This window comes from Taurulus bubalis (assembly GCF_910589615.1).
Source record: "Taurulus bubalis genome assembly, chromosome: 9".
Classification (NCBI taxonomy): Eukaryota; Metazoa; Chordata; class Actinopteri; order Perciformes; family Cottidae; genus Taurulus; species Taurulus bubalis.
In genome coordinates, this window is record NC_136597.1 from 8,386,639 (window position 1) to 8,411,859 (window position 25,221).

General features: G+C 43.6%; 1 protein-coding gene across 1 annotated transcript in view; it reads right to left on the minus strand.

Moving 5' to 3' along the window:
- tmtc2b (transmembrane O-mannosyltransferase targeting cadherins 2b) overlaps positions 1–25,221 on the minus strand; it is a gene marked incomplete at both ends in the record, with an annotated part of 84,743 nt that overhangs the window by 22,128 nt on the left and 37,394 nt on the right. Inside the window, 5 exons of the mRNA XM_079223237.1 lie at positions 175–359; positions 2,130–2,215; positions 2,711–2,825; positions 4,525–5,371; positions 22,664–23,240. Of these exons, the coding sequence (XP_079079363.1) occupies positions 175–359; positions 2,130–2,215; positions 2,711–2,825; positions 4,525–5,371; positions 22,664–23,240 (1,810 nt within the window). The remainder of the gene's footprint in view (positions 1–174; positions 360–2,129; positions 2,216–2,710; positions 2,826–4,524; positions 5,372–22,663; positions 23,241–25,221) is intronic.

Here is a 25,221-nt window from a genome sequence, read left to right on the forward strand (position 1 = left end):
ATAGCTAGGTCTGACACGTGTATATCTCTGTCGTAAACTGTGACTTAATATGATCGATGTCCCATCAACAGTACCTCGCCTGCCAAGAAAGTGCCCAGCAGGCTGAAATATACACTAAAAGACGTATCATGTAGCAAAATGTGAAGTGCATTTGTCTGCAGCTGGGGTCCTTACCTCCTGGTGTCCCTGTTCGTGGAGCAGCTTGCCCAGGTTGTACAGGCAGCTGGTGACTGAGCTCTTGTGGGCGTGGGGGTCCTTCAGGTTTTCATCTGGGATGTCAGCGCAGGTCAGGAAGGTGCGCTTGGACTCATCGAGACGACCCTGATTCATCTGGATGATGCCCGTGTTCAAGTAGGCCGCTGTTGGGAAAACAAAACATGGACAATAGTGTGAGTTCTGGTTGAGCTTGCATCAGCTGATTGGACCCGCTGTTTCCTCAATGCTCAAGCCGACTGGTAATGTCCAAATAGGTTCCTACAGGTGTACATTGTACAGTGCGGCTGCTGTAACCTGACTTCATGCCAATAACTGTTACTACTGGAGCTTCCTCCACAACCCCAAACTCCTTTAACAAGATCATATGTATGTGTTTATTTAGTGGGCTTTAATTAATTAAGTATAAACCTTGCTGCTTGGATTCACCGAGAGCTCCCTCAAAGAGAAGAACCTTTTCCATTACATAACCATTTTCCCCCAAACGGTCATTTCCTTCTCATAAGTGTCTCTCACTGACCTGAATCCTTAGAGATCATTGGTGTTGAAAAGTTGAGTAATGGCCATTTCTACACTACATATTTGAGGTGAAACAATAAACCACTGTGGCTCTATTTAATGCTTTACTGTATATTTGGCCTTTGCGTGCGTCCTGTGGGATAGTTTGGTTGCTTGTTAAACTTTTTCCTCGAGCGGTCAGAGACAACATCAAATAATCAATACGCAGCTGGAGAGTAATTAATCTCTGTGGACCTGCCTCTCTAACCAACTCCCTGTCAAGTCTGGTTGTTGGAATAAATTAACTTGATACAGCAGATCAATATGGAGGGCTTCTCTATAGGGTGTTGACGTGTAATCAAGCTGAAGGGGGGTGGAACCAAACAGCCTTCAGTGGTCTTCTGTCTTTGGGATTTGTTATCTTAAAAGCTCACATAGTTTTATTCCACTTCCTCACACTCACAGTCTTATCGTCGCTACATGGTGGTGCACAAGATGGTCAATACATATGTTTTTATTCTCCATTGCATGGATTTGCAATGAAAGCAGAACAGATAAGAACAATTACAGATAGACAAAAGTAAGATATTTTTTGCCAATTTTATCTTCTCAACTGATTTTCTGTACACACACAAATCAATAGCTCTTTATCACAAAACTGCCTCCCTCTGAATATTAAATTTAAAAAACGCTACAGTTTTCACTAGTTAGCTCCCAATTTAGTCAGTGAGTAATGTTTAACCTTGAGAAACACTTTTAACTCCCGCATTATAATCCTGCCGTCAACATGTCTGCTGCTTGAGGTATCTAATTAAGCTTGTTATCGGCTGTAACAGATTGGATAATTGCACGTTGCATGAAAATGTTCTAGTCTTACTGCGATTTTGATGAGGTGGCTAATTAATCCAGGGATAAAAGAAGGAGACGTTTAAGATTCTCTGTTTATCTGTCAGTGGCTGATGCCGAGAATAACGGGGAGCTAATTTATTGCATGATCAGGTAAGATTGTGAGCGATTTGTTCTAATCAACCTGCTGAAGGTGACGGCGTGTGAAAAATGTAATTCCAGCGAAAGCAGGGGGAGATTGATGTGCAAAGAAGAAGGAGACACGCTCGAAACTGTGAGGAAATAGTAGACACAGTTATTGTGGGAGGGGTGAGGGGAAATGAGAGAGTAACGGCCTGAATTCGTAATAAATTACATCATGCAGTTGCTTGATCTGTTGACATGACTTAGCTTTGAAAGCCAGTCAGACGGCCGTGTTGAATGTTGAATTCAGTCGCACACCCACTGCCCTTTGCCACCCATTCCTCTCCCTTCACATAACCACAGCCGTTGTTCACTGTTGCCTAGACACAGCGCAGCCACAACCACAAGAGCTGGAGATTGTCAATAACAAAAAAAAAAGCTGTACTTACAAGCCAGAGTTGGCCGGCTCCCAATGGCCAGCTTATAGTAGTGGAGTGCCTCGGAGAACTTGTTGCTCTCCTGTAGCAGCAAACCGCTGAAAGAGACAAAAGGAAAGACAGTACAGGCAGTTTAGAGCTTTAAACGAAAGAGGAGATGTTTTAAAGTAAAGAGGCATCTGTGAGGATGAGACAAGAATAAAAGCAGCTGATGCAAGCAAAGAGGAAGATTTAGATCTCAACCATCCACAGACATTTGAGCACACATTGAGTGATGGCTGAGGATGTTTTGTGTTTCCCCCTCAGGCTACGACAGCATCATTAATAACCCTGTCAGACAGACAGCCCTCTGGGGAATACAAGACAAGGCGGCACCTCCTCTGAGGGAACAGCTCTGATCAATGGGCACACACATGTAAAATGAGAACATGTCCATTTGTCCGCACACACTCCTAAGTCATTGAAACAGCCGGGACACAAAGAAAACCAGTACAAAAGGACACCGTGACATCAAAAGAGGCAAACGAACGTGAGCATTAAGGAACACAAAAATATTAATTACAACACAGTAGCATGAAAAAACCCAAACTCACAGGTTATACAGCATGTCAGCCATGTTGCTGCGGTAGTAGAGGGCATTTCTGTACGCCTGTTCAGCCTCCTCCATCTCGCCCTGGCTCTTCAAGACATTTCCAAGGTTGCCCCATGCTGACAGGTTGCAATAGAAAAGGTTAATCAGACAGAGAGAAATCGGAACATTCGTGGCAACCTTCTGAAATAACTTTTTTTCTGAATCTTTAAAAGCTGTTCGATTAAAGCATCAGGAGAGGACATTTCTGTGGCAGGTAATCATTTACACCGGATCTTTTTTTTTTTACCTCTAAAGAGAAAGACATTAAGGACAAAGACAGCCGGGGGAGGTTTGAGCCAAACGCACCAGTCAATCCTCTGACAGTGGGTATGAAAAGAAGACCACCACAGCGCTATTGCACAGCTAATGACATTACGCTTTGATATAAAGTGGCTAAGAGCTTTTATATATATATATATATTTATATATATATATATATATATATATATATATATATATATATATATATATATATATATATATATATATATATATATATATATATATATATATATATATTTGCAGAGACAGGAATGTGGGGGTGGGAAAATAATTGTGTAGGGGAGCAAAAGAAACATAAAATCAATGGATGTAAAATAGCAGTGAATGTCAATGGCAATGAAAACATAATATCATTTTTGATCTGTTTTTAAGGTTACTTTATAGTGGGCACTCAACTAATAAAGTCATTGTGCATCTATGGTGCTATATTATATGGTTTCTTCTTGCACCTCCACAAGTATTATTTAATAAGAAGACAAAATCCTGGCTCTTTCTTCTTTTGTTGACATGCGTTTAAAGGGCCTTTAAGCAATGTATTTACAGTATTTAGTTGTTGAAAATCCCAACGTCTACAGAATCCCAGAAGAATAGTCAGTATAAACAGAGAAAAGCAGGAAAACAACCCAAGCGTCCTCCATTCATCTGTGCTCAGTTGTGCACAGATGAATTCATGAAGTGTCTTTTACAGGAAAGCTTGGTGAAATTTCACAGTTCAAACAATCCAATGAGTGTGTCCGTGTTTGAGGTTGGGTTCTGTTCAACGCTCATATTAGCAATTATGAATGTGAGTTGGGGACATTGCTGCAGCTCGGTTTCGGCCTGATGGCCTGCCAAAACAAACAGCTGTCACGCCTCAGCTCCGTCTAGAATTTGAAAGGGAAATTAGCTAACACAACATGTCCTGCTGTTGCCTTGCGAGTACCCTGCCCTGCTTCCCCTCCTGAGCGCTTTGGCAACTTTGCTTTGGAGAGAAATCTGTGTTTGATGACCTTGAATGTGGAGGCTGCTGAATATGTCATCCTCTGTTACAGGTGCCAATAAGAGACGGGGGATGGGCTCCTTTCAAGTGAGACAGGGCGCCTGGTGTCATTAAACAGATTGCATGCTGGGTATAAGACGATTTATGATAAAGAGGTACAACTCGGTTGCGGGCCTTGGAAAAGTAAAATCGAGAGAGAAAAAAATTCAGCCTTGAGTAGTACACCAGTCTCATTTAGCTTTTTGGGAAACTGCTTTGTGAGCACTTGTATATTCTGCGGTAAGGCTGAGTGATGAAGAGAAGACATTTTGAAGCAGCTTGACTTTGAATTATTCAGGGAGGCAGTAAACAGCAGCACACATTATCAAATTTAAAACCGGGCCTAAGAACTCGCTCACTATTCAACAAAATATGATGGGTGAAAGAGGCTTTTGGTGCCGTAATGTATATGAAAGTGCATAAAAGTGTGTATGTGCACGTGTGAGTGCGGGCAGATTTGAATGAAAGGGCCTTACCTTTAGCAGGATTGACATAAATCCCTGACTTGTAGAGCATCTCCTCATTCCGCCAGTCCCGGTTCCTCAAAACAGTTTTGACACCGAAAAGAAGGACGACGGCAGCGCTGCAGTACACCAACAACGCCCTGGAGGACCTGCGCCGCAGACGGACGTACAGAGACCTCATCCCCACCGCCACTAGCAAGCAAAAGCCCATGCTGGGGATGTAAAGTACTCTCTCTGCTATCACAAACCCAACGTAGAAAAACAAGTTTGTGGCGGGGAGGAAAGGGATGGCCAACAGGCCCAGTGAAAACACCACAACGTTTTCGGTGGTGGGCAGAGGAGTCCTGCTCTCATAGTGCTTTTTGGTACCATTCTGTGCACTGTTAATGTGAGTGTCTGTGTGAGAATTGTTCAACTGTTCATGATTGTTGTATTGGTAACTGTGCCCATTACTGTTCCCATTTCTGCCATTGGTGTAATGATGCACTTTGCCGTTGGTCTCCTTGCCTTTGGCCGTCTGGTACGTCCACAGGCTGAACCAAGCCAGGAAGAGCAACCCAAGGTAGAAGCCTACGGTGTGAAGGTTCCTCCCATCGGCAAGGCTCCTGATCAAAGGGAGGGCGTCCATTGACCAATCAAAGCTGAGCGTGTCCGGGCAAAGGAGAAGCCAAAAGTTGACGGCAGGCAGGTAGGAAAAAGTTAGCGTCCTGGTGAGGAGAGCGGGCGAGTCGGCTGCCGGGTTGTCGGAGTTGGAGAAGTTGGGGGGTTTGTTACCCATCCAGTAGAAGCGGCAGGCCAACAGGACGGCTCCGCAGGCTGCCAGCAAAAACACATTCAGCAGCAGGTGGACGTTCTTTCTCTGAAGGACAAAGAAAACACAGAAACAGTGATCAAACCCTCAATCCACAGGATAGGAGTGACTGTTGCAGAAAACATACTGCACATAAAGCGTCAAGATAAACTTAGTTTTCTGGGTGGTTGTACTTTTTATGACTCTTAGACCGTTACATTTACTATGAGCCGGGGCTATGGATTGGAAATTGATAAAGGGAAGATTTCACTTCAACTCTCAAGAAAAAAGAAGAAAAAAAGAAACTGTTTTCTGTTTTGGCTGCTGTTCTCAACCAAGAGGGGGGAAACACAGCATGCTGGCTTTTCATTAAAGCAAGATCATTCACACTAAGTCAATTAAACTATTTTTTATAAATTAGATGACTTTACATTAGAATGTTCTATTCATGAACACCTTTTTTTCCTCAAAGGCCTCCAAAAACATCTTAAAACAAACACAACTACTTGAACTCCATTCATCATAGTATCGACTCGATATTAAACACTTTTCCAAATGCTGTCGGAATGCCGATGAAATATTTATAGTGTGTTTGGTTGTTTAATACTTTTCCGTCAAAGCATTGAAAAATGACTGGACATATTCCCCCGCAAGCAAGTTTTCTTTTAAGCTAGGACCAACTGACCTTCACATTGTGCTCATGTTGGAAATTCAAAATGAGAAAATGTTGAGCTTTTTCTCAAATCAGCAGCTGGAGCATGCACAGCAATGTCCACGTGTGTCCTGTAGCGTCCGACATAAGCTATGCAGCAATAGATGCTTCCATTAGTCTCAGGAGTCTGAATCTAAATCTCAGGGCAGCACACTCCTCCGTTTCTTCTCAGACAAATTGCTTTTCATTACTTACAATTAAACCCAAGGCAACACAGGCTTACCTCACATTACTCTTATTCCAGTGGATGTGAGGTTTCTTCATCTCCACATACCAAAGGGCACAAACATGTATCATCTATGATCATAATCTTCATATCAACACTGCTTTGGGGTTGTACTATTGATTCCCTCGCCTGTCCATTGTTATTTGCAGATTGCATCTGGAAAGAGATATTCAGTAACCTCTGGGGACATCTGACTGCAAGGCGAAGGCTTTGTTGTCTGCTAATGATCAATGCGAATGCAACGAGCTGCAGCTCAACACTCACGCAACAAGAAATGAGACTGGAAACACCATGACAGCTCATTACAATATTGGCTGTCATGCAACGACGGAGGTAAACACCACAGCCTGAAAATACAATGCAATCAAACACAACACGTTTGAACGTTCACTGTGTACACTGACGAGTGATGGAAGAACTCCTCGTCAAAATGTTTCCTTAAGTGCTCGGTAGAGCACCAAGTGCACTTGTGTGGATAAAGCACAACACTGGCGCTGAATATTTTCATACAATATACTCACAGTAGTTTTTGAAAATATCAGAAACATGAAAATAAACTACTTGTATAAGGTCAACTCTGTCAAACCCTTCGGTGAAGACCGGACAACAACCCGGAGAGCAGAATTTCATGATGACAAGCCACTGCTGAAGAAGATATTTGGTTGCTTGGCAACAAAAGGTCATTGTTTCAATCCACATCACCATTTCTCATTATTTTGAGCAACTGCCAAAAGGTGTTACAGTCCGCTCGCCATGCATTCTGGGGGAAGACGGGAGAATATATCTTATATAGTATGAATCAATAGAGGTCTAGAATTATGAGAAATGTTATCAGATAGAGTTAAAAAATATTAAAGCAAGAATATGAAAATCAAGGCTCTGTGTAGGGTGAACCATTTCAAGCCGTATGTATTCTACTGTAGCTGGAAAACAGATGCTCAAACATAAAATCTAAAGACCACAGCTAACTGAATACAAAACAATGGAGACAATAACAAATCATTGCAATTATCTTAGTGCTTAAAAACAGGAAAAGTAGTGACATATGTTGCTATATACAGATACAGTACATGCAACTGATAACTTGGTGCAAGGTTCCAAAAATAAGAGAAAAGGGGAGTTTTGTCAAACTGTGCCAGTTCAAGTGAAGGCTGGAACAGAAAGCACATGGGTCATGAAGTAAACATTAATGTTGAAAGGGTCTTGTAGAAAATTATATAAATAAGCCCAATTTCCTCTTAAACAAAGACTAACAGCATGCCTATGTATCATTTTAATTAGCCCTCAGCACACACAAGAATGCAGCATCTATGTTCCTGCTGATTGTGCGGGAGAGGAGGAGGAGGAGGAGGATGATATGTCACTCTTACCTGTCTTAAAAACTTGAGAGCCCTGTAAAGACTAGATGACATAGATGCTTTATACAAGTCAAGAGTTTGGCATTTGTTCCCATTCTAGCCGAGAGTTAAATGAGAAGTTCATGATCAATATGAAGCTACAGCTAGCAGCTGATTAGCTTAATTTAACACAACCAATTAGCGTAGGAAAGTCTGGCATGTAAACCCTGTAAAATCACAACTTTACTTTTTTGTAAATGTGGGATTTTGTAAACAAAGAAGACATAATGTAGGTACAATTTGGTATCAACAGAGCCAAGCTAGCTGTTTAAGCTAGCCGTTTCCCCGTTTTCATTATTGGCGCTAAGAGCTGCCGGCTGCTAGCTGTAGCTTCGTATTTATCCTGCAGACATCACTCTTCTTATCCCACTATCCGCAAAAATCGTCACTACCGAAATGCTAGATGTACTGTTCATATGTTATGAGGTCTAAAGTAATACAGCCTATTGAATTAAACTTTGACAAAAAAAAACTGATATTATTATCTCCGCAGCATTCAAATGTACAACTGTACAAAGTGCAGCCCACACTGAAAATCTGTCATCCGAACTATACATGAACTCTTGGTACGGATGGATGCAGATTATCCTCCTAAAATCTCAAACACCAGGTTTCAATGTACACTTTGAGTCAATCCCTAAAATCACTGGAGAGGAGAAAATGGAGGTCATGTGGCCACTTTTTGCAGGTGAGCATAAACTCTTCAAAGAGATAGAGGAGGCTGAAGTGGTCTGTGAGGCCCAGGGGCTGTACTTTGTGCAGACTTTGCCAGCGAGGCTTGCCGAGCAGGGTTAATACATCTCAATCACTGCTTCAGGGATATCCAGCTTGGATTTATGAGGCTCTTCTACAAGCTCTCAAGTCGCCTCTCTGGCCGAGGCGCCTGCTCACAAGACACCCCCCTCAAAGTTATCTATAAGCACTCCAGAGGAGAGACTAGAAGAAAAGCTTCCTCTGCTTTCAGAGCAAACAGGTCATCCAAAATTGGGTGCGATATGTATGGGGCAGCGTGCCAGGTTCCCAACCAGACAACATTCTGTGAGCCGATTTATTTTCCCGTTCATGGCCCATTCGTGCAGCGCCTTTGATTCTGCAAAGCAGCTTTGTTCATGCTGCAGTGAGGCCCACCGTCCGAAAGGGCAACAAGGTGGCGTGTGTGTTTCATGTTTGGGTGTACACACCTCTGAAAGTGCTGACGAGAACCTGCCACGGCTCCCATGCATGCTCATGCCTGGCCCCAGGACAAAAAGATATGTCATCCCGACTTCCCAGAGCACGCTCGGACACCACCACCATAACCACATCCACATGTCGATGCGGAGGGCTGAGGCGGTGTTTCCTTTACATTCTTGTGCTGCACTTCCACATTGAGATCCCCTCTTTTCCATGCAGAATGAAATCTATAGGGGGTGTTGATAACAAAACGAAAAAAAAAACAATGCTTTTGATTGCACCTCAGCACACATTTGTAACCCCACTGCTCCTCCTCTTGGCCTACTTTTCCAACTGCTCCGACTTCCGGAGGACAATAAATGTGAAAGCAAAGATGGATACAGGCAGCAAGCAAACAGGAAGTGCTCTAGGGATGATCTGGAGGACACATTACTGTTGGGACAACATGAACCTTAGGTTTATTATCTCTTGAATGAACAAACATGCGCATCCTCGCTAATATGCCTGCGGTTGAAATGTACCATTCAAAAGCACAAGTTCAATTACCAGCCGGGCAACGGCTCCCTGGTTGCTGTAGCTCTCTTATGAAGGGAAAACCAAGGGATTCCAGCTCTGTGTCTTTTGTCTATAATCCAGTTTAGTCTGAAATAAATGGCTTAGCACAACCCCGTAGGAGGCCTGAGGTGGGTGTTTTTTTTTCCCTTCCCTTTTGTATTTCAAGCGCAATCAGTTCAGAATTGAAACAATTTAGCTTTTATAAGCCAGGCATGTGAATAAAATATCCTTGGAGATGAAATGCAAAACAGGCCAATTACGGAATCCCTATTTGTGCCTGCCTTTTTCCCCCACTACACTTTGATTAAGTTGAATTGACTGAGAAGAAAACTCGATCTAAAACGTTTTTTTTCTTCTTTTTCTTTTCTTTTTAACAGTGATGTGAAAGGTTTGTAGCAAAATGAAGTACGAAAGAGAGAAATTTAATTAATTAGTTTGGGAAAAGTTCTCTATTCTCTGGGTACACGCAGGCTTTTTTGCATAATTGGCTGATGCACACCGTACCATTTTTCAAGAGCATTTTAAGAACAATCCATCACACGACACATCTAACTAGCTCATCAAACTGAAACGCTGTGACTGGCTCACGCTCCAGCGAGTTTCTCCGACAGAATTCTGTGAGAGAAGAAGTGGCATGTCTGACCTATCCCCTTCTCTTCATCATTACTGAGATCAATTGTCTGCAGAGCGCTTTTCATCAAGATCCGGCTTCACATTGATAGACTTGTAATGGAAGTGAAAATGAGCTCAGGGTACCAATCAGAGAGAATAACCACCGTCAAAGCCTTCACACTCACACACACAGAAAGCTCACATTTGATAAGAGCATTAGATTCCCTTAAAAATCCTGCATAAGTCTTCCTACGGGTTTGATGGATGGATATACACTCTGTGTCCTTGTCCCTTGACCTCTAGACCAACTATTTGGGCTTGTGGTTGATGAACCACGAATGCACCACCTATCTCTTCTCCTTATCGGCTACAGCTGTTGTGATCTGCTCCTCTGAGACGGTAACGAACCTTTGGTTGTAAAACCCTGATTGTTAGCAGGCAAGACAAGATAAGAACCCGACTATTGCACTTCCTAACAACGTGTTATGGATTACCAACAGCTGGCTCATGTTTTCAAAATGTGATTAAGCTGATGTCTGACAATTTACTCCCACACTCAGAACGTGTAAGCTGTCCCATTTAGTTTTGGTCCATTTCATAACCATTAATAACATAATAACCATTTAGTAACATTTCTGGCTAAATATCAGACACTTTTATGTTTTGTTTTTTTGCAAGTTAGATGAAGGGAGTACAATGAAAATAAAACCAAAGCCAGCAGCCAGTTAGCTTAGCTTAGCCTAAAGGCAGGGAACAAAAGGGAAACAGCTTTAAGAAAGTAAAAAAAAACAGCCTACCAGCTTGTCAAAAGCTCATCATTTAACATGCTATATCTCATTTGTTTAATCTGTACAAAATAAGTGGTTTTATGGGGTTATTTCTTGGCTGGGGCAAGTGGAGTCTCTAGCTAGGCTAAGCTAACGAACACTAGGCAAGTTAGTGAATAAGTGTATTTCCCAAAATGTATAACTATTCATTTAAATAAGTAAGACAGAGTTTTGATGAGTTTAAAGCGTCAGGTACACTCACTTGACTCAGAGAGTTTGTGAACACCCAAGAAGTGTCTCTTCTGCAGGTGTTTTTTCCACAATCTGTTTTATGATCAGAGGTTCGGGCAAATCAGACCTTGAGGCACATGCAATGAATTTGCATTCCTCAATTTGTCATGCAGCTGAGATAAGCTACGTCATTGCTGTCATCACTGTAGGAAAGATAACCCTCTGTGTGCACTACATAGTTTACTTAAAGGCAAGAGGACAACTGCTGGGTCGCGGTCCGCATGGTGCGAAAGGTCATGGAGTCAAACCCCACAGCAGACCGGCCTCGCACTGCTCATGATCAAAGCTTTTAACCTGTGTGAACCCATCAGAAAACCCGCCGAATCAGCTGGTATGTCAGATAGACTGAGCACAAAGATGGGAGAGGAAGAGGATCTGCCTCAGAAACAGAAAAAAAAAGGCCAGAGATGAGCAGGAATCCATAGGTGATAAGAAACCGACTTTTATTGACTGTGGCGAGGGAGAGATGTGTGAGACCACAAGGAGGTTTGGAGAAAGTGGGAAAGAGAGCGAGAAGGGTAACACCAAACATATTGTCAGGTTAGGTTTCTGCGCTGAACGTGAAAAAGAGCAACATGTTCTCTTTCAAGTATTACTGCACATCTCCAAAGGCCTACAGTAAAAAAAACAAATAAATTGGAGCAAGAACATTTCCGACCAAGACGTCGTCAAAACACGGCAGCTCATACTCTCTTGGTCAGCTTCTATTAACCATAATCATTGAACCAACACGGGATCCATTTCTTTTTAAACCTTCACTCGACATTCCAGTTCGTCTCACGATAATACACACTTATTTAAGATGCCCCAATCACGCTGCAAAAAAGGCCTTTTTTTCATGCTGAAGCCAGATGATCCTTGTTTAGGGGTCAGAAAAGGTCTCCCTCTCCCGATGCCATAATCAGAGTACATTTATTTTGTCATCAGTGGCAATCAGGCGTCTATAGATTTATAACGGCATAGGAAAAACATATCTCATTCTGTCAACCAGAGGGTGCCTCTTGAGGGGATGAAATCTGAACTTCTGGTGGAGTTTAAATGTGTGTTGTAGGTAGGCAGGAGGACGATGAAGGAGGGCCTGAGGAAAGGAACATAAACAGCTAATCAATGGAAAATCTTACACTTTGCCAAGTTCTCAGCCGTTGCTGAGACCTGAGTTGATAAAATGAATTGAAAAGCAACAACAACTTCTCACTATATTTTTCAAAAGTCACAACAGTTTGCCCTCTCGAAGTTCAACTCAAGCACCAACTCGATCCGTTAAAAAAGAAAGAAAAAAAGAAGCCCATTCCATTTTGTTTTCCATCATTTTTCAAAGCGCAGTTGCCAAGTCAGCCTCATCAAGGTCATGCATCGTGATTAAGCAGAGGAACTGAAAAGCCCTGAAGAAGAAACGACTCTGAATCCATCTTCGTTAGTACTTAAGTCGCATTCGGGAAAAGCGAAAGCGGCGGGCAGACCAAACAATAAGTACATAATGACAATGGAAAACCAAAGTCAACTCGAAACCCTTAACATTTCTTAAGACGTATTTATTGAGTGAAACCACAGTAATGGTTTGAAAAATAAATGGAGTGTTCCTTATTTCTGGTCTTTCGCTCACCGTATTTATTCGTACTGAGGGGTCCAACCAGACTGTATGACCACTACTGCAAATGTAATATGACAAGATGCTGATTCAAGTTCTGCGGAGGGGGATGAAATGGGGGTTGGAGAGATGTGCTTTATGCTCCGTGCTGCTCACGGACATTCTGAAGCCTTTTGCCAGTTGCAACCAAACTAGATTAGTCCTGTCCATGCATGGATTCCCAGTCATTACTATGCATTTGGGAGATCAGAGCCATTGTATTGCAGGGTTTAGAGAGGCGGTAAGCTACTACAGAACATGCATGAATGAGACGCACAGAGCCAGATCTGGAGTCCAAAGCTAAGCGGATGAAATGTCATTGAAATGTCAGATGCTGGAAGTAGAAAATTGCTCCAATTGCATATTTCCTCCGAACCGCTTCTTTAAAATAGCTCTTGTGTGTCACATTAAGTTGACCACCACGTCTCAGTGACAACATGGCCTTTGTTGCTGTTTATACTGGCTAGTAACCGTCAGGAAACGTAGAAAAGATGACTTGTGGTGTGGGATAATGACAAACTGCAGAAACAACAGTCAACCATAAAGCAGTCAGGTTCAAGATTCATCATCACATAATATTTTGTTCACGAATAATTGAAAAGCAATCTGAAGACCGAGGGAACGTCTCTGTGAGAAACAAGACGACCGCCACAAGGCTGTAAAACTGCTATTGTCGATATTGTTACAATAACAATGGGAAAGCAATGTTACGATGTGAAAGGGTTCATTTGTAATGATCATCACATGCTAGCTTCCCTCAGCTTTGCAGGGCTTTATTGAGAGTTATAGCTTCATTGTTTAGCCGCCCGACGCCGAACTTTACTGTTTTGTTTTACTCTCACCTTCCTCATTCTGTGAGGCAGCTTTGTTTTCAGGGGAAAAGGCTCCAAACCACCACTGTACACTACTTGTTCAGACAGAAATAAAGACAATACGCAGCCACAGATGGTGCGGTTCTTTATCCGAAATCCAATTAAAAGCACAAGGCTTTCACAGAATATCCACCAGCTGGAATACCAAAAGGGCACTGCTTGAATTGTAAAGGGATGGAGCCATGAAACTAACTCATAAAATCATCATAGAATCATAAAAGTCATGGGATTACTTTAATTTGTAGTTTTCAGCAGAGACGGTGAATCAAAAATGGCTAGAGAGAGAAAGATATATATATATTAAGAGCACCAGAGAGAGAGAATGACAGCAAAAGAGAAGCAACAAAAGGAAACAGAAGGAGCCTGAGACATCCAGCAGAAAGCAGAGAAACCTTTAATGTTGAATTCTGGCAGACATCTTTCTGTGGGTCTCTGGGCCTCTGCGTGTCTCCATGCAGGCTTGAACCCCCACACGGGCATGATAACTCAATCCTACACCGATATGCCCCGAGATTACCAATGAATCTGGGGATCGGGAGGAGAATCTCCAAGATGTGGTGGTTTCAGAAATCAAGCATGTGTATGTCTCCTTCATGTGCAACACTCAATCCTTCTGTGACAAGACAGTGACAGACTTCTTTTTTTTTTACAGCTGGGATATTAATGAATTATTCATCCTGAGTGGCATATCATGATTGAGGTAAAACAGACTCTACATTTCTGTGAATATTAGTTATATGATTTGTCTTGAAGAGATGTTTTGGGCGAAGTTAAAATGTTGTTGCTCACAAAACCAAGTATTGATCACACATAATGACAGGATTTAATCAATGCGAGTCCCTCAGTACTACTGAATTTCCCTTTCCCTATTGTTGAGGAGGATTCTTTCCACAATTTGGCATCCATGTTTACAACCGGTGGATTGTCCCGCCTGGCTTCGCTTCACCGCTGTGATAATTACTCCAATGTGCCACGGAGGAGGAATTATAATTGGGCGTGGGCCAGAATCTATTTCGTCCACACGGTCGACTGAATGCTTAAAGACAAAAACTGCAACTCTGCAGCTAACCGAGGAGGCATTTGAAAACAATTAGACAGTTCTGTAGGAGCAGGAATGAGGGGAAAATAGCTGGAGAGCAGCACTCAATCGTGCATGGCTTGCTATGGAATGAGAAAAATTGGAGGGAAAAAATAGACAAATTGCTAATTTTGACTGGTGGAGAATTATGGAGAAGTTCGAGAGCAAAGACGAACCAATCGCTTCACAGCTTTGTTATTCAACATTCACAGTGCCTTCTTTGTGTTCATCTCGAGGAAGGAACACGTTCTTGATGAGAACATCATGCCCGGATATAGGGGATGAAATAGCCATTAAATACAGCACAAGCTGTTCCTACCAGGCAGAGGCACACAAATGGTTGATGACTTTTAATAATTCCTGGACAGTGTCCTGAATGTGTGCCTTCTTTAAGACTATTTTATGTTACTTTTTTCACAGCAACTTGCCTTTTTGTTAATTATTAGGTTTTACTTAAGGAGGCGTTCCTCGTGAGTGTATATTGAACACAGATGAGGAACATGACCGACGTAAATACCAAACCTAACATAAATTAATAGTACAGGCCTATAATCATGTATACTTTTTTGAATCATGTTTTTCATGTAAAAAAAACAAACTAAAATTGCCCAATATGTTTTTTTAAGCCTCTTTAGCATAACCATTTCATTGAACCCAATAGTACAGATTTATGTTAAGTGACACAAAGAATATACTACACTTAAACAAAGAATTCATGTTGGAACAAATACATAGTACAAATTAGCGATAAGGGCAATCGCAGATTTCCCGGGTGCTAAAAGAAGAAACTCTATCACTAATTGATATGCATGTTTAATAAACAGTCAAAGCGCCAGCTGATATTTATATCTATTCCCTGTCTGTGTATCCTAAAATAGAGCGTCTGGTGACTAACTGTCAGACAGAGGAATATCACACTGGAACGATCAGCGGCTGACTCTCCTTCTCTCCCCCTCTCGGTCCTTTGGACCCTCATCCATTAATGTCCCTCCTCTTCAACACATTTCTGCGGCGTCTCTTTCGCACATAGACCATCCCTCCTCAGTTCTCGCCCCCTGAGCTGGGAGCGCCCACGGTGATGACAGGACCTCTGCTGGAAAACGCAGTGGTCCTTTTGTAGCAGCAAGCACAAGTGGGGATTCTGCTGGCTCGTAACCTATTCAGGTAATAGACCGCACCGCTCTGCCTTCAGGAGCCGCTGCGAATACGGGACGCGGTGGGATGATGCAGGAGAGAACCTTCACTTGGTTCCCTTCCCTTTGTTTGTTGAAAGTGGCCGTTTGCCCGTTCCACATATGAATGATTTCATTTATCTTATCAAATCAGGAAGGTTCTGCCAGCAGTTTATAGTTTATTGGCTGTCTGGTTATGTTTGTTTTGAAAAAGGATTCCGAAAAGACATATTTACTGTATTTACTAAATATACAAACAACGAGCATGAGAGAATTCCCAAGAGTTCTATAAAACTGTCATAAGCTTTGGGCTGTTCCAGTTCTCATGTGCATCTTGTTGTTGACATAACAGTAACTCACAAAACATCTCAAAAATACATTTTTGATTTTGTACTGCGTATAAAATCAGGTATTTCTTCGAAATAAATCATAATTAAAGCAACAAACTACATGAAGAAGAAAGAAGAGAAACACTGACATAAAGATGAATTCCAGAATGACATGACATGTCCAAATGAAGCCTCTTTTACTTTGTTACTGGTACAGTAGCTGGAAGTCTCAGGTAATGCAGTTTTTGTCTGACTGATTTTACATGTCAGTTTATTTGTTGAGACCATAAAAAAGGAGCCATAAATAGGAACAATGGTCAACAACTGAACCAAAGGCCCACATTATATTTCACTTGTGTTGAAGCTCTAAACTATAGTTTACAAATCTTTAAATGTCAGAGAAAGAAAGATGTGAATACAAAATAAAAAACACACACTGGAAGCATGTCTCAGGAAATAAAATGAGGTGATTTTCTTCACCGTGGGTCTGTTATTTGCTGTAATACTTCTGGGTGAATAAATGATCCCTCGTGAAAGCTTAATGATTCAGAGGAAACCATCAAATCTATACGCGTCTCCATTAAGACAGGACAGCGGTGCTGTGGGGACGTTCCTTCCCGGGACCGAGATCTTACATAACATGCCGCTATGGCTTCAGAACGGGGTATACAATCATCTTCAGCGAGAGCGCCGCATAAAATATATTCAGGCCTCATGCTGTATTTCACGTTTGTTTCCGATACCGACACGAGGCTTTGTTTTAGGGATGTTTCCTTCTTTCTCTCCGCCTCCATCGTCTCACAGCAGGCAGAGTCAGGGTCACTGTGCTGGCTGTCGTTGGCACCCTGCCTGTCAGCTTCACTTATACACGATGAACGGGTTGGCTGAAGCGAACCCAGCTCCAGTCACTTCCTATCACTGTGGTTGCACTCGCCTCATTTTACCCCACAGCGGAGATGTTCACGGGTCGAAAGACCGGCTCAATCGTCTGTGTTTGGAATGTCTTCCCTCTTACCTTCTTTCTGTACGTGCTGTTCTCCCGAATAAGAGACATGAAGTAAGTTTCAAAACTAATTTTCAGGGAGTAGTTTGATATTTTTCACACTTGTCATGCAGTGTGTACGACTTTAGAGATCAATGCAACTCTAACGCCCGGTTAGCTTAGCTTAGCATAAAGACTGGAAACTGGGGCTAGCTTTGCCCTGTCCAAAGGTACCAACATCTGCATACCTGTGACTCTAAACCTCTCGTTTGTTTGAGCCGTACATTAACCGAAGAATTAAAAACAACACGTTGTACTTATGTCAAGCTCACAGTGACTAAAAGACACCAGGCTAGTTGTTTTCCCTCCGTTTCCATTCTTTGCACTCAAACAACTGCTTACTATTCCTGAAAGTCATACAACCTAAACATCTGCGACCTGAATGTCATGCCATTATGCATGCGTCCCACCGCACATTTCCATGTCCAAACCAGGAGCGCTGGTGTGTATCCCCATGTGAGAGGCAGGTGGGTGAGGGCAGGGGGCACGAGCTGAGCCCACCAGGCCCAATCCATCACCCGGTGACGGGAGCCATTAGAGCACGGAGGAGCATCTGTGGAGCCCGAGGTAAGAATGTATCGGCTAGGCTGTGTTTCTTTCTACCTCATCCAATACACAGCAAGGGTATGTATGGGTGTCATATTTCATATGCAGGGTCTATATCTCCCTCAGACACACACACACCTTTGAATGTAAACTGGCACACATACACATGTTCTGATGGAACTCACTTCTCACATCTCCCCTCTCTGAGTTGAGGCCTCGTCGGCCTCACCAGCTCCCCGACACCTGAGCTCTCTCACCCTCCAGACGCATAACACACACAAATAACACACACACACACACACGCGCGCACACACGCCGAAAGCAGTGACCTTGCACTAATACACAAAGTGTGAACAGAAAATGGGTGGTGTGAAAAGATAAACTGTGTAAGCTTGACATTCACAGAGGGCCAGCTGGGTCCCGTCCCAGATTTGGAAATCATTTTCCAGCGTCAGCGTCACCGGACGTGAACAAAGAGAGATCACAGAGGAACACCTCAAGTTTCTCCAGAGTCACATCTGAGCCCTTGTGTACTCGGCAGATCCTGATGGAAGGACAGCATTGAGACTACATCACCGAGACTATTCCGCTGTATCCAATTTACACTTTCAAAGCATCAGATTTCTGCATTGCGTTTTCAAAGGGTTGGAGCCTGTCGTGGTCCTTTAAGGAGTGTCAGCCTCCAGGCGGACTTGCGTGTCACACGGCACCTGTGTGTTCACGGCATTGCCTCTGCAGCGGGAAAAGAACTCACTCACATGTTCTCTCTCGGGGTAAAAATATGGACACGGAGTGTAGCATTATGTGGGCAGCACTGTCAAACAAAAGAAGAATGGAAGCTCATGACTAAATACAGCTGCACATTTAAAGAAAAGGAGTCAAGATGTAGGAGGAAATGTTTACGTTGAATTACGGGTCTTGTTTTTCCCATCGCCAGAGCCTCCGTGCAGGCCAATTACCCTGTCTTCAATTGTCCAAACATTTATTTTAATGTGAAACTAACAAAGAAAGAACACCTCAGTCCGCAGGACAGACACTTTATTGCAGCATGCCATGAAATAAACACTGTGAGATCTTATTAAAAAGCATTCTTCCTACACTAAATTAGGACCTCTAATTGTGTTTCAGTATCTCTTATTGAAAATGAGCCTATTACTGTGCACGGTCTCGTAAAAAGAGCACATTTTTCCACATTAATCGTGGTAACACCGCACCCTCGCGATTGCCAACTGCGTTACATTTGTATGCCGTAGACTCGATGCACAAGAGCACATGGCCATGAGTGCTTTAATCTGGAGAATATCACCACTGTAAAGGTCAGCTTGAGTAAACAATTTAATTAAGCTTTTTTTTTTCACATTTGAAGACAGCATATGTTTTAGGAATAAGTAACTGCATAGCTGTAGACTTGGCACTGGTACTGGTTACTAACACTGTATATGTGCTGGGGGGCTAAACACATACAGACTAATGACTGGAGGAAGGAGAAGGAAGCGGGTAATGATTGTTGAAAGGCATATGGAGATAATGGGTCCTAAAATGTTAAATTGCAAGTCCGTGCAGGCAGATTCTGTAAGAACTAGGTGTTTTCTGTGTATACATTCATAAAAACATCATTGGAAAGTGCAGATGGGTGACACCGAGTTTTCTAAAGGGCACTATGTTTTTCTTAGAAAGGTTATTCGAGCATGCAAAGGTTGCACCAGATCTCTTCATAAAAGCTTTCCCCAGAGTTTGGATGTCAGAGGATGCCAAAGAGCTTTGACTCCAGCGCCACCCGTAAACCCAACGTGAGCTTATTCAATTAGTCCAGGCACTTTTGTTTCCCCTCTCGCCGCCTCTCTTTAATTATTTTCCTGTCCCACTAACATCAACAAAGGCAGAAATAGTCCTAAACTTGTATTAGCTTTTATGCTGAATGCACTGTGTAATCTATTGGAGATAATAAAGTTGACATGCATTTGTCTAATCCCTTTTAGAATTGTATATTCCCCAGGGACTATTACATTTGATAAATGGAAGAATTGGATCTTAAGCTAGCATCCCACAGACAAATGCCTGCAAGTAGACACACATGCACAGCACACAAACAAACCTCATTCAAATACAGCGCGCAAGATGTCTCTTTTCACACGATTATGTCTTTGATTTTGTTCTTTAAAAGCAATTTTTTTTGCATATGATTAATTGGAGCGAGTGCTTTTCGTGTCCCAAGATCCGTGATGCAACATATCATCAATAAACCCGAGCGTTGCCTCTCCCCTCTGATTTGCATGCAGCGAGCCTACACTTAGAGTCGTGATGAATTGAGTTATGAGCCTACATGGAATCACAGTGAAGCTCCCAGTCTCGCCTGCCTACAACCTTCAAACCGCACACAGAAGCCGTAATGACACAACGGGAGATTTGCAGCAGATATAAAACTCTAATGTAATTGACTGTGCGCTACGATCAGATAAGCAGGCCCCCCATTTCAGCGTTTCCAACGCTAAATGTCAAATGACTGCGGCTGAGTGGAGCGCTCGGTGATAAAACGCAGCGCCGGCCCACTGTGGCCCGTCAGTCACGCACCAAGCCGGGTTCATTAGTCCTGCTGAATTATGGGTTTTATGTATTTAAACAAAGAAAAGGCTGGACACGGTGACAGATGCTTGTATACGCTTGTATGCGTCTCCCTCTTCTGCTGCTTTCCCATTCATGAACCACAGTTTGGGTGACCACGTTTTCAGCACCTGGTGGATCTCAAACCCGAACTTAACTGCATTTATTTCCCCCCTTGATAGTTTTCAGCTCTGTGCAAAACTAATGTTCATGCAGACGGTCGAAGGCTCAACTCGCCCTCAAGGAATACACTTCCTTCGCTTATCATCCGTCAAAGTGACTGCCTCCCTCAACAGAGACAAAGGGAGACGAATGTGCACACTGTTGGAGGATAACAGATCAGGCCTCTGACATACGAATCCACGCTCACAGAGCGCCATCACGCTGCAGGCCGACAAGAAACCTCCCAAGTCAACATGATTGACGTGATGATGACAGCTCTCTGTTTGTGCTTCCTTTTTATGTTGTCTGTGGTGCGACTAAATGACACGCTAGGATAATGACAATTGGCAGCTTAAAGTCGCATACATGTATAATAAGGAGCCATATACAGCAGGCTCTCTTTCAGAGAGAAAGCCGTCTCTCGACAGAATGAAAAACAGTTAGTTGCTTTGTAGAGGGTTTCCAAAAGTGCCCGACAACCCACGCAGTTCCTTATTTGTCTTCTCAAAGGAAAGTACAGTAACCCATTGTGAGACTCTTCTTTCCTCAACTCTAGTGTGTTAGTTTGAATTGGTCATTACACCAGTGATTGTGGCCAATTCACTTTCAAACTTTCTTTGAGGGTCCAAATATAGTAATTGGAAGGTTGTAGTTTGCAGTGTTGGAAATATACCTGCAGCCTGTATGCTACATTTTATTAAATTGTGTTAACCTTCACAAAATGTTGTCTTTTTTCTCATAAACGACTGTGCTTATTATTATTGACCATTCCACATGCAACTTCCAACTGCAGTAACGTCCTTCAAGACACATTTAAAATACTTTTGAATCGTGCTTTTATGTAGTTTCTTGTTGCCTCTCTTATTGCCAATTCAGTTAACCACAATGGCAAGCCATGAAAGAAATACGGCTTGCTCCATAGTATAACTATCTGCCAGTCCGTCTTATTTTTCTTCTTCCCCAAAAAACAATTGGATCAGCAGGCTTTGTGGATTTTTAATCAAAAAGTTGAAAAACTGTCAGCTATGAGGCATCATCTCCCTCGGCCCTTTTGGCCCGGTTTCCTCTTTAGTCTAGCCATGCCTGACAAGCCATTAGAAGGCCTGTCTGCCTGCAGCAATGGATGGGCCCGACTCCAGAGGACACAGGGAGTCAGATAAGGCTTAAATCAAGAGAGGACAGCGTGGAGAAGACAGCAGCAGAGGCCCTCACTCTTCATATTCACAATATGATGAGCAATGAAAGGGACAGAGTAGATTTGCTCTTCAATTAAACCATTTTTTCTCTTTGTTTCCATCTCCGTGTGTGTCTCTTTATGTTTTAGCTTCTATTCTCGCTGACCCCCTCGCCCCACAACATATCCCAAAGTGTTGTTCTTTGCTGGGGCGTGCCGGAGAGCCACTCTCTCAATGCTGCTCCGGAGGCCTTTTGTCACGTTTGTGCACACGTCTAGTTGAATTTGTTATGATGGGTACAGAGTTGTGGACGTCACATTGACCAGACAGCAAACAGTAAGTACTTGTGACAGGAGCTGTTGGGGGTTAAAAGCTGAATGCTTTAAAAGCAACACGAAAATAGGAAATGACCAACACTTTTGGGGCACCTTACTCACACACAGTGCACCTTCTCCTTCCGCCTCAACCATGCTGTGGGTGGGCTGGAGCCCTGCTATCTCAGCTTTTTCTTTTGGAAAATGTTGTTGCTTTCTTTTGCAGTGTGCAATGTGAATATACAAGCAAAACCCCAAACACATATACATGTGGGTTTACGTTTATCCTGAGGCTGAACGGATTCATATTATGCATTTTTAAATTCAAGCAATAAAATCCCTCCTACCGACTACTATAATGATTTCTCATTATGATAATGATCAATGAGATTCCTCTCAGACTACCTATATGCATTAATAAATATGCATGGTTTGACTATAAAACAGCAGCAGTGCTTGTTCTTTTTCCAACATGTGTTTCATGGGAAACACAATAATCAGACCTGAATGTCACAGCTGTGCATACCATTGCAAATGTTTTTCATATTGTGATGAAAAGCAAACACAAAAAAACACATCTAGTGCTCACACAGGCACAATATATACACACATGTTAACTTTCCAATACTGTTTGTCATATTATTGTCAGATAAGAGTCAGATGACAGAAAGCAAAAAAGCAGCACCACGAGGTGAGAACAAACTGTTTACCTTGTAGAGGAGCATGATGACCTGTCGCAACTTGAGCTTGTGGAAAACGCAGACGTCGTACAGCGCCGACACGGCCAGGACGGTCACGCCGAGCTCCTTCCACAGCATGCTGCATGCAGCGCACGCCAGGCTGCCCAGGAACCAGGCCGCGAGTCGGCAGGGCCCGGCGTGGCCGCGCAGCTTGCAGTGGCGCATGTAGCACAGCAGGGACAGCAAGAAGAACAGGGCGGCCCCTTCATCGGCCCGGCCCACCACGCCCGCCACCGCCTCGGTGTGGATGGGGTGAGCGGCGAAGAGCAGGCCGGCGAGCAAGCTCCACAGGCCTCCTCCGAGCAGCAGGCGAGCAAGGGAGGTAAACAGGCCCGTCACGGCCCCGTGGAGGGCCACGTTCACCAGGTGGTAACCCCAGGGCTCCAGCCCACCCACAGCATGGTTGAGGCGGAAGGAGAGGGTGCAGAGGGGCCTGTAGGACTTGTGGCTGCCACTGTGTGTGAGTAAGGTGCCCCAAAAGTCATCGTAGAAGATATTTGTCCAGGGGGTCTCGGGAAGCAGATCCTGATTAGTCTTGATTGCACGGCTGGAAGGAGAACAGAAAAATAAACGGTGAGAAAAGGACTTTCGGATGCTTTGCTGTATTTATGTCAATTAAATTATTGTCACACTGCTTCACCGCCTGACCACCGCTGCCCTGCCACATTCAATGAAATGCCATGTGTGAATACAGTGTTTATGGTATACAGTATTTCCACTGGCAACTGTTGATTCCCTGAGGAGGTATAGCTATTATTCACCAGTGCAGACTAAGCAGAAAACACAACTTGCTGTGAAATGAAACTTTGTATTTGCTCACAGCTTTCCCCCCAGAGTGTGGTCATGTGGCATTCACTAACAGAACATCAGAGGGCGAGCTTCAAGCTCTGGGCAGCTTTGCCACCGCAGCCACAGCTCTTCCAGCTGGAATCTATGGGGATGAAGCAAGAGCACCACGCCCCTGAACCGCAAACAAAAACGGGCACGCAATAGGGGAACGCCATGTTGGCAAAATGCAGCTTGGAGAGAAGGTGTTCTGTGGTAACTATCGACATGGCAGCTCAGAGTTTGTCCGGGGACGAAGCAGCAGCGGTTCAAAACAGAGAGCCGTGTCCATAAAAACATTTACAAATGTGTACTACCAGGCTTTCTTGGCAGGCATGGCCACTAAGTAAGGGGCCAGTTTGACCTCCTCCCTGTCAGGGATGAACCTGCGTGACCTAACCTAATGCTGCTACATCAGCCGCAAGCTGTGAGTGTCAGTGGCTGAGGGGGACGGCCAACAGGGGTCAAGGGAGGGGGGGCATGTTTCTCCCAACAGGAGTCCTTAAATGTTAAATGTTTTTCCTGCCTCTTCTGCCACGTTCTGAGGCGTGATTTGAGAATAGAATGAGCCTCCGCAGAGACAAGGTGGTTGGCAATAGCAGAGCAGAGGCGTATTAATTAAAGGTGTGATAGATGAGACATGACACGTGATAACAAGCCAAGTGCACCAGGTTGTAATGTGTCCTCACGGCAGTCACAATGAACACACTCAATCAGTTCAAAGAGAGACGGGTGGAGAAAAAAGGTGGGAGGGAGCCACAGACCAGAAGGAAATTATTTAAAAAAAATGCATCCGTGTGTAAAATAATGTAAATGTGAGGAAAATGAAAAAACTAAAAACATGAAACGCAGTGGATTCAAGAGTAAATCATTGCTCCCTCGGCTGTTCTGAAGTTCTTAAGTATAACACTTTACTTTGGCAACTGAAACCTCTCACTACCAGAAAAGGTGCGCAGAAATAGCCCCTCTTATGATGGATCCAAGGGAAATAAATACTACCTGGCCTTGGGATGTTGGAAGAGGCCTAGAATTAATCAGCCGGGATATAATAGAAATGCCTTGGATGTCAGCGCACAGATGATAGGGTTTCTCTCGCTTCTCGAGTCAGACTGACGGAGGCTCCAGCTCTCCACCAGCCGGCTTAAGAGTCGGTAGCCCGACTCTCCACTCCATGACTCAGATATGCCGCTTTATTTTCTCTGGCTCATTTGTCAAGTAAGATCTTCATTGCGCTGCAAGATGCTCACATAAGAGGCATTATGGTTCAATTACATCTCAAAAGCCGTTTTGGAGACAAGTGCGCTCTTTTTCCACTGCACAGCGCGGTGGAGCCATCGAGGGCAGATACATTATATATTGCCTCGAAACCACACCGAAGTTTTCTGGCAGCGAAGCGCAGACGAAAGCCAGTGCCACTCCCTCAGGAGCCCCTCTGCGTTTACAGCCTTGGCTCCCGAAGTCGCCGTGCACGAGGTTCACCTCTCAGATGGTCTCCTGCTTAAATGTCACAGAGGCAGACGAGCACCTACCGCCCAGGGGTTGACAAGCAGAGAATGGAGGGACGTGGAGAAAAGAGTGGTGGTGGGGGGGTGTAACCTCTTAATCGCTCTGCAACAACTGCTCAGACGGTTGAATGGGAAACACCCACAGCTGAATTAACACAAATTTGCATCATAGTCCAACCAGTCGTGGGCAGTCTTCCC